Below are 14,107 nucleotides of genomic sequence, written 5' to 3'. Positions count from 1 at the left end.
CATTAAAAATCTTCCTCATTCTAAGACAAAGCCTAAGGCAATATCCAGCCAGAAATACCTTCAAGTTGTCCCTCTCCAAAACCTGCTCAGTGAGGGAAAGGCAACTTTTTCCCCATACCACTCCTCTCAGGTGATGGAAACATAACCCTTGTGGCTGCCAACTGTTGACTGATCCCTTAACAAAAATAATCTCTGTGCAGGACATGACATTTCTCATGGCCTTCTAGAAGATACCAAACTTTTGCTATTAAACTATTCCCACTATATGCAAAAGGAATTGTGTAACCACAACTGTTCTAAATTACCAGAGTGGAAATACCCCACAGCTGGGCTGCATTCCCACTGCCATTTGTGCAGGCATAAAATACTCAAAAAAGAGACGAGGTAAAGTAAGCTGATTTCCTCACCTGTCCCCTTATTAGCAAGCAGGAGGTTTAAAACAAACACATGGAAACATTTTTCACCTAGAGCAAAATTCAGCTGTGCACCTCATTGCCACAGGATACTGCAAAGACTCAGAAGTGCAGATCAGTGTAAAAATGGATTAGATATTTGTGGAAGACAGGTCCACCAGCAACTACCGAACAAGATCACATCCTAATCTGCTGGTCGTGAGTAGCAGAGGGACCCCAGGGGAGCACCACTGCATACAGCCCTGCTGCTGATGGGGTTTTTGTGTGGCATGAACCTCCCACTGAAGGTCTTTCAGTAACCTAGAGCAAATAACCCCCAACAACACAGACAACCGAAGAAAGGTAAAGACATGCCTCTTCCTTGCTTACTCATGAGTTATTCCAAAGTATTTTTCCGTTCTCTCTTGCAGCAAAGCCATAACCAAGCTCTACCGCAGATGACTGCTCAGGAGGAAGGGCTGCATGCACACGGGCAGAGCCATTCAGTAGCAGCCAGTACCAGGCGACCCGTGCTATGCTCCTCAGACCGACCACCCCAGCCCTCAGGCTCTTTCAGGCCTCCCCATATTGGGTGACACTTATTTTATTCACTTCCTTAATACTTGCTTTAAAGAGCTTTGCTAAAATGATTGAGATGAGTGCAAAGCCCTGCAGAAGCACACGGCAGTACAGCATCTCTACAGCCCATACTTGAGCAGACATATCTAAACCACTCTCAATCACACAGCTCTTATTTTTATTTCTTAAAGCAGCTTTCCCATTAGATTGGTTCATTAGTTTGAAGTTACACATGAACTCTTGAAAAGGCAGGTTACTCATTTAAAGAGCTACGTGAAACAGTTGTGAGAGGCACAAAAACAGCAGAACACAGCATTGTGCTCATGCACTCCATGCATTGCTCACCAATTCAGGTGACCAGCTGGAAGGCATGGGCATTTTTTTTTTTTAGCAGTTGTGCAGGAACAGCTGGCTTGGTGGTTTGCACATAATAGTTTTTTTACTTATGACAGTTTAGCCTCAGCACTTTTTGAAGCACCAGAGCTGCACGGTACTTCTTACACCACGTACCATAATCAATACATCTCACTTACTGGATGTGATACTAAAGTTGTGCCTCACTAGAACAGAGTTACACTGTGCAATACTCTTGATACCAGAGCTCAGTTAAAATAGTAAAAAACCCGCAAAAACTGGGTCATAACAAGGGTCCAACATTCATCCTTCTTACAACTCAGTTTGTACATTTAGCCCCAAATTCACCTACAATAAAATCTAGTCCTAACAAAATCTTCATCCCAATTCAGAAGTCTAGAGACTACTATGAGCTGCCCTTCTGATTTTTTTTTTTTTTTAAAGGCATGGTACTATCTAAAGCTCAGGTTTTCTTCAGCTTGGACATTGAAAGCAGATCCACACAAACCCTTTCAGAGCAAAGACAGAGGCCATGTGGAAGCTGCACCTACTGCACCTACTACAGTGGTTGACCCCCAAAAAACAGTGCAAATCCACCTGCGCAGTTCCTCGCGTCTCCCTTGTCTGCTCCCCCCCTCTCCATGACCCCACAGCAATACACAGCCAGCTGTGCAAAAGCCTCCCGGGGTCCCCCCAAAGGACCGTGCACCCACAGCAGCCATGCCAAAAGGCACTTCCCTGACTGCAGCCTTGTGCCACAGCCCTTTTGTAGCACATGCATCCCAGCAACAAGCCAAGACAAAGTCATGCAACAAGATTTCCTCAAGCTGAAGCCTGAGCATCCAACCCAGCAGGGTTCACAGCTTACTTCTGCTGTCCTGCAGCCAGGCTGGGTGCTCCCTGTGCGATGCCAGCTCCTCGGGAATTTAAAAGCAACCCCAGCATCAGCCCATCCAGGCTCTGCTGGGGCCAGGCTGCCCTTCACCACCAAACCCACACCACCTTCCTGCCTGCTTCTCACTGACCTGGAATACACCTCAGGTTTGCAAAACCATCTGCTGTTACCACTTTTCTGATGTAATTTGGGAGATGCATCCCACCTGACATTGTATTAACACACAAATAAATTCACTGAGATTCCCTTGTCAAAATGCATCCTTTTGCACACATCTCCATGGCATATATTCAACCGGTAGACTGCCCTTTGTGTTTTACTGTAATTTGAATAATTTTATGCAGTACTAAAGATTTTTTTATTTTCCAAGTAATTTTTTTCCTGGACAATAGCAAAATGCTTGTAGCACCATGATAACAGTTGCTCACATTTATCTGCATCCTTCAAAGACAATATTTCAATTATCTACACTGGAAACTCTCAGCCACATCTGCTGACCAAAATGCCACATTTGGCAACCGCTTAGCAACAAGGACTGGATTGGGAAACTGTCCCCAGAGCTATGCGCCAACATTAAACCAGCTCCTGCTTCCACCAAATAACACTGCTATCACCTGAAATATATATATTTTGTTTTTCCTAGGACACACAAGGCACCAGAAATAACAAGCTCCTTTGGGAGAAGGGAAACCTGGAAAGAAGCCGCCTACTTCAGCAATCCCTCCCCAGGCTTCAGAGGGAACGTCTCCCCGACATGTGCAACGCATGTTAATTCTGCACAGCAGGAGGAGGACACACCACTTGGACATCAGCACGAAACTATACTGCTCACTGTGAAACACAGCTCTTTTTGGAACAAAATGGGTACAAGAAAGTGACTCTTGCTCCACACCATCCACAAAAGCAGCAGACATCCAATTCCTTGACCAGGCCAGCAAAGGGCTGTTTCAACCCCAGGAAAAACAAAACCCAGTCCTTCCTTCACGTCACCCAACCTGCACCATCCACAGCCCGCTCCTTCCTAAGGCTCCATGCCATTGCACTCATTGATACAGGGCATTTGGGCAGTGGTGAGCCTGAGGACATCCCACCTTGAATGCTTGAAGGTTCAGGCAAGGAGGAAAGAGGGGAAGGACTGGACCCTGGCGAGACCATCTTTGCTACTCCTCTTCCTCCCCTCACCACCACTTTCAGAGCCTTTTTCCTAACTATCTCCCTGACTTACTGCCTGATATGGAGAGAGAGAGAGAGAGAGAGATTGGGCAAAACACAGGTGAGCTGGTCAAAGGTGTGTGATAAATTGCACTTAGTACACAGTTAGCAACTCCACATAAATACATACTCCACAGAACACACACGTTCAGAGGAGCCAGCAAATCCAAATGCCACTAAAAAGTGCCTAAGTCGAAACACCCGAGTCCCAACCAGAGAAAATTGGAAGTTCTGCTACAGCTGTCTGACCCTTTTGCAACCAAACCTCCAAACCATAAGAACTGCTGCCAGCTTCGAGTTGAAGCAGCAGTTTCGTTTCCTCCCCGTGCCGTGCCTGCGCAGCGCTCACAGTGCCCTCTACGCAAAGAGCGATTGCCGAAGCCCAAGCCGCGAACAACTTCCTTTACTCAAACTGCTCCTGAAGCAACACTTTTGCAACACCCAGAGGAGCGAACCTATTCCAACCTGGGGAGAAATTAGAAACCCCAATTTGCCGTCTTGCTATTTTCTATGCATCTTGGCCTCATCAGGCCTGTCTGCACAGCTGGAAACTTGTGAAAGCAGCCACTGGCTTTATTTTAGCACTAAGCAAATAAAGAACATTTAAAAAGACTTTTTTTAAAACTTTTTTTTTTAAATACTTTGGTTTTAGGAGCTGAAAAATTTGAGCAACCTTTTGGAAATGCCTATTCACCACAAGAAAAAGCAAGCACTGCACTTTCATAATAAAGCCTGAGACGGCAGTAGCATGTCTGGGTCAAAGGAGCCCTTGTGGGCAGGTACATGATGCGCAGAGTTAACGAACTCACAGGTTTCATTTTGAGTTTTGCCCCATCTTCACTAGGTACAAACAAGTACCCCAAACTGAAAATTAAAATTAATAGAAGGGGGGTGGCAAAGTCATGGGACTCAAAATTGATGCAGACAGAAAAAACGTTCTACTGATGAACTGTATCTATTTAGAGGACTCCAGGAAAGGCAACAGCCAGCAGAAATTTGAATAAGCACTCGTCTGTTCACTGCTCTGTGTCAGACACAGACACATATAGAACATAGCGGCTGCTCCGTCTTCTTCAAAATCAGACCCAGAAATTAGTGCTGTTCTGGCGGCTGCCAGCACAATATGTTAACAGCAATTATTTTCTCAATATTTCTACTGATTACCTAACACACTGGCACATTTTCTCAGTGTCACTGCATGTTGCAACACACACTGCCATCCAGTAACTTGTCTGCATTCCCTTGGTCACTTTTCACAACCATCAGATGCAAAATGCAACTAGAATGATAATGGGTTTGAGAAACTGTGAGGAAAACGTGTCACTTCAATGTGAGGCTTCACAGCCTGCATTTATGACATCTGAACATTCAATATCGTCACTGCTAAAACCTGAGTGTTTAAAAGAATAGGAAGAACTCTGTAAGCAGCAAAAGGAAGATGCCAAGGGCTCTCCAACTGTAAATGGTCTGCAGAGCTCAGAATTGCAAATATTATTCCGCCATAAGCTATATGCTATGGTTAAACATTGTAATTTGGATCTAAGTTTCCAGCGCAGCAGAGCATCTATAGATTACATAAACACAAAATAAGCACTGCTCTGCCTATTAACAAGCAATTCAATTATACATACCCAGTCCACCAGGAACTGAAAATTTACAGAACGTCACTGGTGGCAAAACAGAGAACGAACTGAGCTAGTGGCAAGAGTATAATCAGCAACAGTGATTTATAAAAAGGGATGGCAATGTCATTTCTATTAGGTATGCAAAATGCAAAAGCCTCAAAGTCTTAGCCTAGTATGAGAGAGTGAAAGAACCACTCAGCCTCCCAACCACAGCCTGCTTTCTATTTTTCAGTTACACTCCAGAGCATTTCACCATTTCTAGCTCTGTTATCAACAAGAAACGTTCTCTCATTCTACTGAAGTTGTTAGGTATCCAAAAAACCCAAACCATAAACAGTCAAGTATTTCTCCGTTTAGTTTTCTTCCCCCCTATGAGCATATATGTATGAGGGGGTGCATCACCAGGAACACCAGGTGAATCCTATGCAATTCTGCTCTGAAAAAGTGACTGTAAAAACTGACACTGAGCTTGTTACCTCTTGCTGCCTCCTACATTGAACACATTTGGCTGGTCAAGCCCTCGCTGCCTCCTATATTGAACCCATTTGGCTGGTCAAGCCCTCTGCTCTGCTAACCACCAGCCTTGCGAGCACTCCAAGAATCAAACTAGAGCCAAATACAAAAAGTCAAAAGTGAAATACAACTTAGCAAACACGAACAGACTTCTCTACTGTGTATAAATTTTTGTAGGAGCAGCAGGTTGTCATGTGGTAAATGAACTAGACGTACAAGGAAACAGTCCCTGCCTGTGGTCTTCCAGTATCAGCTCTGAAAAAAAAAACGTAAGATAACAACACCCTGCATTTCCACTGCTTCGGGAGCCAGGACATCTTTACCTTGGCCGGGTTACATGGGAACTGACCCTCAGCCCTGAGCATCCCCAGGAGGATGTAGGGCTGCAGTCTTGCCCCAGCGTGCTCCCTCCTCTGGACACGGAGGCCGAACAGATCTCTGAGCTCTCAAAAGGGTCCAGTGTAGTGTCATATTTAAATCACGTTGTGAGGGATTTGTGTGCTGTCTTTCTTTTCTGAACAAGCTTAAACTCCACAAGATCCCCTGAAGTCCCTGTAGTTTCTTGCTGCTGCATGGGTCAGGGAGGGCAGAACTGAACCCACAGTTTAAGCAGCATGCTCTCATTTTAATTTCACAGGTTTAGCATGGCTGGTGTAATTCACATGTAAAACCACAGCAGTCATCCAAATCTTTGCTGCCTGGGCATTGGCTGGCTGCATTTCTGGAAATTCATGATCATAACATATACCTATTTTTTGAGTTTCCATTAGGAACTGGTTCTGTCAGGCATGATCGCATTTGCAAGAGCTTAGGAGGCAGGAAAATTTGAAAAAGTGTTTATGAGACTGGGCATAAATCACAGGTCTCAGGTTTTTCTCCCTTCTTCAATTAAAAAAATACATTCAGAGCAACCATTCCCCACCATCTACTCCCCCGTCTTCCTCCAGAAATCATGGATCCCACTCTAGCTGTAAATTGGATCCCAAGTGTACCCATATATATTACACATACATAACAGCTACTTATGGGCATAAGGGCTCTTGCACAGTTACTGTGGAAACCAAGGTATCAAATTTCCTGGCTCTTAAGACTCTACCTTCTCAACCTTAATGTGCATTTACCTTGAATAAATCACTTCTGCACTCTCCAGCCCAGAAACATGCCTCAGTAGAGTGCGTTTGGGTTCATCTTTAGGAGGCTCCATCTAACCCGCTGTCAATGTCCCAGAAACACACTGCTGCCTCCGACCCCACACAATCCACAGCTGGGAGCAGGGTACAGGAGAAGAGAGCATCCTTCTGCAGGCAGAGACTGACTCGCTCCTGCACAGCACAGCTCCAAAGGGCACTGACCGCTCCTGGGGCAACTGCTGCAGGTACTGCTGGCAGAGAAACTCCCTGCAGCTCCTCTCGCTGCCTGGACAGCATCAGGGCACTGCTTTCTCTCACAGGCGCTCGTGACAACTGGAAGTTGAACTTGGCTTTGTAGGAAAGGGGAATCATTTACCAGCTACTGAAACACAGCCCGGTCTGGATGGGGATGCAGCAGCATGGAGCGGCACAAGACACGATGCAATATCTTGTGGAGAATGTTATCACATCCTGCTAAGGCTCCGGAGGGACAATGTGACACTTCAACATAAATTTCTTCCAGTTCTAGCTGCGACCACACAAGAACCCGAAGAAACTTCAATGCGAAGCGCAAATTCAGCCCAGATGTAACCTCAGGGACTTCAGCAGAGCTCACTGTAGGGCTGAGCCTGACCCACCTCATCTATGTGTAAGCGCAGCTCAGAAATTCTCCCCGGGTAACTGCAAGAGGATCTGCTGCACACACACAGCTTGTCACAGGGCTGTTGATGCTGTTCTGTAAGAGGCACCTCAGCATCCAGCATGGCATTAAAAACATTCACAATAGCCTAGTGAGACAGTGAGGGGTGCTGGTGACAGCAGTGGCTTTCGGGGTCTCTAGGGCTGCTGTGCACTGTGTGACTTCCAGTTTGCTCCCCAAACCACTTGCTAAAATTCACAGCAAGCAGCAGGAGAACTGCTCTCACCTCATTCATGTTTCAGGATCTTTATTTTTATGATTATCTTTGGCATTTTTAGGGCACCCCTCCCACCACAGTAACTAGGTGCTTAGCCAAACCACCATGAAGACAGGGGTCTGTTGATCCCCCAATTAAAAAGTACTTTTGTACTTATAAATCTGGAAAGAGACCATTGTCAATCATACGGTCTTCCTATTACACACTGGCTATGCACACAAACTAATATGTTCATAAGCTGAAACATGAAAGGCATCATCAATATACAACAGTGACTTGTTATAATCCTGTTACCCTCCTCAGTGCACACAGGCAGGGCCTCTTCCTGTAACAAGCCAAGCAAAAACAAGACCTGGCTCAAATGGGATGTCAAAACGTCAAACTGTACTTACTTAACCTTTGCACTTCTGAAACAGCAAAGAACCTGTGAAAAAGAAATTATTACAATTCTTTCCTTGTTATCTCTCAGGAACATAGGAAGGAAAGTTTGTACGTTGCTACCCTCAAAAATTTTCCTAAAATAACAATGCGGCTGTTTTCCTTCCTTGCCATCTTCTAGTTTCTTGAAAAAGCCCTCTCTGCCTTGTCTTCCTGGCTGGCAGGTTGTGCTGTTTGTAAAGGATCCCTTTTCTCCTCTTACCTCGTACTGCCCACATCCCGCTCTGTTCCACCTCTCAGCGCTCGTCCCTTGGCTAAGCTTAGCAGGACTTTCTCTGCAGACCATAATCACTGCTCTGAGATTAGTCGGAGTTAGGTGTTGCAGACAGATGCACAGCCCTTCCTCTCCCACACCCAAACTCCCTGCCAAGCTCTGGCTTAGGAGTATCATACCGGATCTTGAAATCAAACTCCGGGGTCTTGCATGATAAATCAGAGCAATTGCTGGGGCTTGGCTGTACCTCCTTTACTTATGGCAAGTCTGGGGTGGTTAACTTGCCTGACGATTTGACAGCGCTTCACCTATAGAACAAATGTTACCGTATTAGCAATCATTGACAAAAATTGTGCTTGTTTTGATGGGAAATAGGAGTAGGTCCTTGAAAAGCACCTATTGTCTCAGGAAAAAGTTCCCTGCAACTTTGCTGGCATCCTTATGAATCCTAAGATTTTCCCAGCTAGAGTACCCGCCCAAAGAGAGCTGGCCTGGGGCTGCTCCGACCCTTGAAGAGCCAAATATGAAGTAAATAAGAAGTTCAAACTCTCTGCCCTTTATTGCTTCCTTATGATACTTAATGAGCCCTGCCTACGCTAATATATCATTTCTGCTCTGCTCCCCACACCACACAGTCACTAGAAATACTTGGGTCTGCCTTCCCTGTTTTGCTGGAGGATTCTCTGAAGGACTGGAAGTTGAATAGTTGTATCACAATAGGCTGAAGCCGGAGGTTCAGCTTTCCAGTCCTTAGACAGACTCAATGCCCCTCTCTAACTCAGTTGGAAAGCTGCAGCTCAAATTTCAGCCTATGTTAAGTCACTGTTCAGCTCTGCTCCTTCAGCAAAAGAGAGGGAAGCCAGGAGAGCCTTTTTCTAAAGCAAAAAACGGGAGGGGGGAGAAGGGTGGGGGAAGGAAGCAAAAACACATGGAGATCGTTTTTTGTGCATCAGAAGGAGCAATGAAAGGCGCAGGCAACTTTTCAAACATGCCAGAATAGCTTAGTGTGATTTGTAACCAAGAGGACGGTTGAATAAACAGCTCCAACAACAAATATCAAACTTTTTTGGGGAGAGGAGACAATTAAGGCAGGAATGACCTGCCTGGAGACCCTGCTACCACCTTTCTGACTTCTGCAGAGGATTGAGGCATTTATATAATTTTGTATCACAGAACCATCGACATGAACTTCTGACAGCAGTATCTCATTAAGGGGAGACAAAGACTTAACATGGGCTTCAACGTCAACATGCCGCTGCCCCATATCACAACCTACAAATATAACATCCCAGCCAGTCCCCCAATGCTGATCTCAGCTACAGAAAATGCCTGACCCCACATACCATGCTGGCATTCATCCATCTTTCTAAACATGCTCAGAATTGGCTGCAACCCACTTGCACAAGAGTAAGGACAGCAGATACAAGCCCAGAATGGCAAGGAGATGAGGGATGCCTTCCTCATTTTTTTATACAAACTAAGAGTATCCCCTCTTAAGCCTGCCAGACTGAGCTCAAGGAATCAAAACTCCATTCCTAATTAATACATCATCAGGTCCCACCAGCCAGGGACTTGCCTCCCAAGAGGGGAGCCTGGGCCAGCCTAGATGATGAATGAGACCTCAAGCAGCTGAATCGTTTCAAAGGCTAAACTGGCAACTACAAGGACAAGCAGGTTTGTAAAGGCATGTAGAAAAAACAAAATATCCAGTACAGTTACAATTTTTTAGCACTGAGACCTGCACTATGTTATTGCTGCAGCGCTTTTCCTCCAGTTAAGCACTCTGCAAAGCCTATAGCTACAGGAGCAGCTCCTCCTCTCCTGAAATGCAGCCGCTTCTTGAGTGAAAACCTCACAACTGCAGACCACTGAAGGGAAATCAATTCTGCCAGCTTAACCCCAGCAAACTTTCATGAGTAAATTAAATTGATCTACCACATTTGGGACATTTACAGAAGACCAGCCCTCTAGGATGGTTGAGGTCCCCTTATTGCAGAGTTCTTACACACCAGGGACAGCAGTTTCTTTAGCTTGCATGACTATTATAAACACTGAGGAGAATGGGTCTGGCATTTGCAAAGATCTGTATTTTGACCGTTCCTTGACACAGCAGAATAGGACCGACACGTCCACTGCAGCGATACTCACATTTGTTGCAACAGACCTCCCAAACAGACACACCATGTAACGTAATTTCTCTGTCTGCTGGCACCATTCCACACCGTTAAGCTCTCACTGTCCCTTCAGCCACAAATGCCCCAGCAGAGGCAGCAAGCTCCGCTCTATTATTGGAAGACTCAGTGGAGCACATCCCCCACAAGCCAACTACCTCGTCCATTCAACTGAGCAAAGCGAGTATTAAAACCCAGCAACTGTCTCCCGTTCAAACCAGATGGCATAAATAGCTGGAGAGCTATCAAACAAAGTATACATTCAATACTTTGGCGTAACATGAAAGCCCCGTTAAGCAAGTGTGTGCATACATACGCACCCACGCTCAGGGACCAAAGCAATGGCAGAAAGTGCTCGATTAACTCCTCTAGTGGCTTAAGTGTCTGTTGACACTCAGGACATTCACACAGCATGAGCACTGGCCAAACTTCCGTGGCTTGTGCAGTCCTTGAGCTCTCCTGAAGCTATAAATTGCAGCAGGCTGCTATTATAAACAAGGAAAACTAGAGACTGGCAAGTTGATTAAGACCATCACTTTGTGTCACGTCTAACTCATTTCCAGCTGCCTTGAGTAAAAGAAAAAGCCACCAGAAACCCTACGCTCTAACGACACTAAAAGAAAAGAGAGACACCCTGCCCTGTCCAGCTCTGGGGATATGCATGGAGCTTCATAAATCGGTTCCAGCTCACTTACCTCGTCCATTTTTTCTGATGTTGGAGTCTGGTCACCAGGCACCATTTCTTTAGCCTCCGAGGTCTCAATTTTGGAGGTCCTGCTCAGCTGATCAATGGGAGTCATGCTGGCCTCTGACGTCCCCCGGGAATTCTGACTCAGAGAAGCCGTCCCAGGGATGGGCTCATCATCGTCAGAGTCAGGTAACGGCGTCGGGCTAATGTCCTCCAAGCCTGTGCTGGAAGGGCGCGAGGAAGGCGTCTGACCTCTGTAACCGGGCTGAGAGTTTGAACCATACATTGGGATGGGAGAGAGCTGGGAAGAAGAAGAGGAGATAGGGCTACCTTCCATTCGGACCTCGTTATCTGAGTCATGCTCATTAAGAAAGGGTAACTTTGTTCTCTGCTCTTTTAAGAGCATCTCAATCCTTGAGTCCAAACTGTTATGCTGCATTTCGGACTCCATGGTGGGGGTGCCGGGGGTCTCACTTCTCTCTGGAGTCTGAGAGAAGGATGCTGTGCTCGGTTCAGGAACAGAGTTCGAATCGGGCAAGGGCGGAGGCTCCTCCTGTTTCTCCTTCACCGGGACAAAATCAATGTTAGTGGCAGTGCTGCTTTCCACAACCATCTCAGTGGGAGGTGGCGCAGGTCTTCGGTACTCTGTTTCCCTGGAAGTTTGGGGAAACTGCTGCTCATCAGATTGGGGAAATACAGCTGGTGCTTGGTAGGGAGAGAAGGCAGATTTGTAGCTCGAAGAACTAGAGTGGCTCAGGGGAGGAGTGTGAGAGAACTGAACTGGCTCCTGCTGATGGGATTTGTACGTACTAAACTGATGCTCCGTCCCTCGGTAAACACCTGCCGAGTTATGAACATAGTGATGTCCCGGTCGACGGTTGTAGGCATCTGTAAATTTTGTTTCATGTCTCCTGGGTTTGTACCCACTGTCCTGCCCAAAATGGTACACAGGCGTTGTCTGACGACTAGAATAGGTAGAATCCTGGGAAAACGGCGTCCCTAACCGTGGGGTGTGAGGTGTTCCTTGGGACTGTGGGGTAAATTGGCTGTACGAGTTTGGGGTGTCTTGCCGACAGCTGGAATAGGCTGTGTCATGGGAAAACGGCGTGCTACTGTTTGGGGTAACAGATGATCCCGCAGAAGAAAGGCTACTGTCTTTCAGGCGCTTCAGGGAATCCGTCAACTATAAAAATAGAAGAAAGGCACCTAAACACACAGTTTCAAGATATTGATATAAAAGATATTTGTCTAATCCGTTTGGTTTTCAGAGGAGCTGAATACCCAGGAGTTTGCACTGATTTCCATGGCAAAAAAAAATAGGTTACAGCATCCCTGAAAACACAAACCACTATCCATTATTAACAGTTCCCTTTGATTTAAAAGAAGGCAGCAAGCAAAGAGGAACTTGTCTATAAGAGGAGGAAGAAGAAAGCAGATACAACAGTATTCCTTATAAGCTACACCCAAGAGCATCAGGTGAACAGGAGACCTGCACAATACTTTTAGCTAAAAGAGCTTCAATTTCTATCAACTATGTAAGGCTTGTCTAAATTGCAAATAGGAAAGATAATTAAGAAAATTCTGAGATATGAAATTATCAATTTAACTTTTTTTTTAAACAAATCAAAACATACAAATCAGCGAACTGCCAGCCTGAAACCAAACCTATGCAGCAGGGCTTTGTGCTGGTCCAACTGAGGGAGCTGACCCACCACCCTCTCTACCAAACATTCATCTGTAACAACAAGGGAGAAGGCTACAGGCATAAAAGGCACAAAAAGTTCTCAACTGCTAAAAACACATTTTAAACGCCTTCCCAAAGACAAATGCTCAGGTAGAGCACTACTGATTATGGCATTTGAAACTGAAATCCTACAAGCCTACAGAGCAGCCAAGTAATTGTTCTGCAACTCACTTCACAGCAACATTCAGGGGGTTTCTAGGAGCAGCCCTGCTCCAACGCAGACTCTGCTGAGTCATAACAGTGCCACACTAATCATCAGCGCCAGAACCAATTTTCCATAATGCAAAGCAAGAGCTCAGTGAGAATCCTCCTGGTAGCAAGAGAGGCGGGACTGAGCTCCAACTCCCCAAAAGCACACCGGGATAGCTAACTGATGAGACTCCAGGCTGGCTGCTATTCTCCCAAGCACAGGTAGGTAAAGAGACCCTTAAAACAACCTGTTTATAAACATGCCAGCACCATCAAACCCAAGCTGAGCTTTCACCTGCCTGCTACACTTGCACACATCTCACCCACTCGATAGTGTGGACTTGCTCTTGGTGTGACCCCTAGAGACCATGACCACATGGACATCAGGAAAGTTTCTTCAACTGTTCTAAAACCCACAGAAAGGGTCAGGAACCAGCCACGTGCTTCCTGCTAAAATCCACATCTCTGCACCTTTGGTGTAGATGTGATGTGGATTGTTTTTCAGTGGGGTTGGGATATGGCCTGGAGGCAGGGATTGTAGCTCACAGAACTGTCAGGTCTTTGCTGTTCTGCATGAGGGGGAAAGCAAATGTCAGTATTTTACTAAACTACAACAGCAAACAAGCTTGTTGGCAGATTCTAGTGACAAGAACATGATGCAAACAGTTAAAGTTACCCACAAAGCAATAAATTTGGTGGTAATTGGGGAAAAAAATCAATTCAGGATAATAATACAATACACGAACACAGTATCTAGAGAAACAATCTTAAAGATAATTACAGCAGGGACTGCTTTGGGGGATACCATCAATTAAGTGTTTTGCTGTTAACCCTGAAAAAGGAGTAAAAACAAATCTGTCTATTTTTATTTGAGATGTGCTGTAACCAGCAGAAATGAAAAGCCAGGCCCTGCTCATAGCAGATTCCCAGCAAAATTATTACTTGCCTCCCTCCTGCCTTTAAAAACACCTTGCTGGGAGGTAAGGAAGAATCATCCTTTTTACAATTTTGTTAAGAGGATACTGGGGTTTTGCCTTGTTGCTGTT

The 14,107-nt window shown here is 45.6% G+C and overlaps 1 protein-coding gene across 1 annotated transcript in view; it reads right to left on the bottom strand.

The window, feature by feature from the left end:
- Nucleotides 1-14,107, bottom strand: part of SETD1B (SET domain containing 1B, histone lysine methyltransferase) — a 50,483-nt gene that overhangs the window by 30,173 nt on the left and 6,203 nt on the right. Inside the window, exon 6 of the mRNA XM_076352858.1 lies at nt 11,136-12,311. Within this exon, the coding sequence (XP_076208973.1) occupies nt 11,136-12,311 (1,176 nt within the window). The remainder of the gene's footprint in view (nt 1-11,135; nt 12,312-14,107) is intronic.

This window comes from Aptenodytes patagonicus, chromosome 15, assembly GCF_965638725.1.
Source record: "Aptenodytes patagonicus chromosome 15, bAptPat1.pri.cur, whole genome shotgun sequence".
Lineage (NCBI taxonomy): Eukaryota > Metazoa > Chordata > Aves > Sphenisciformes > Spheniscidae > Aptenodytes > Aptenodytes patagonicus.
The sequence above is the reverse complement of the archived record's forward strand: the minus strand, read 5'-3'. Positions and strand labels throughout refer to the sequence as shown.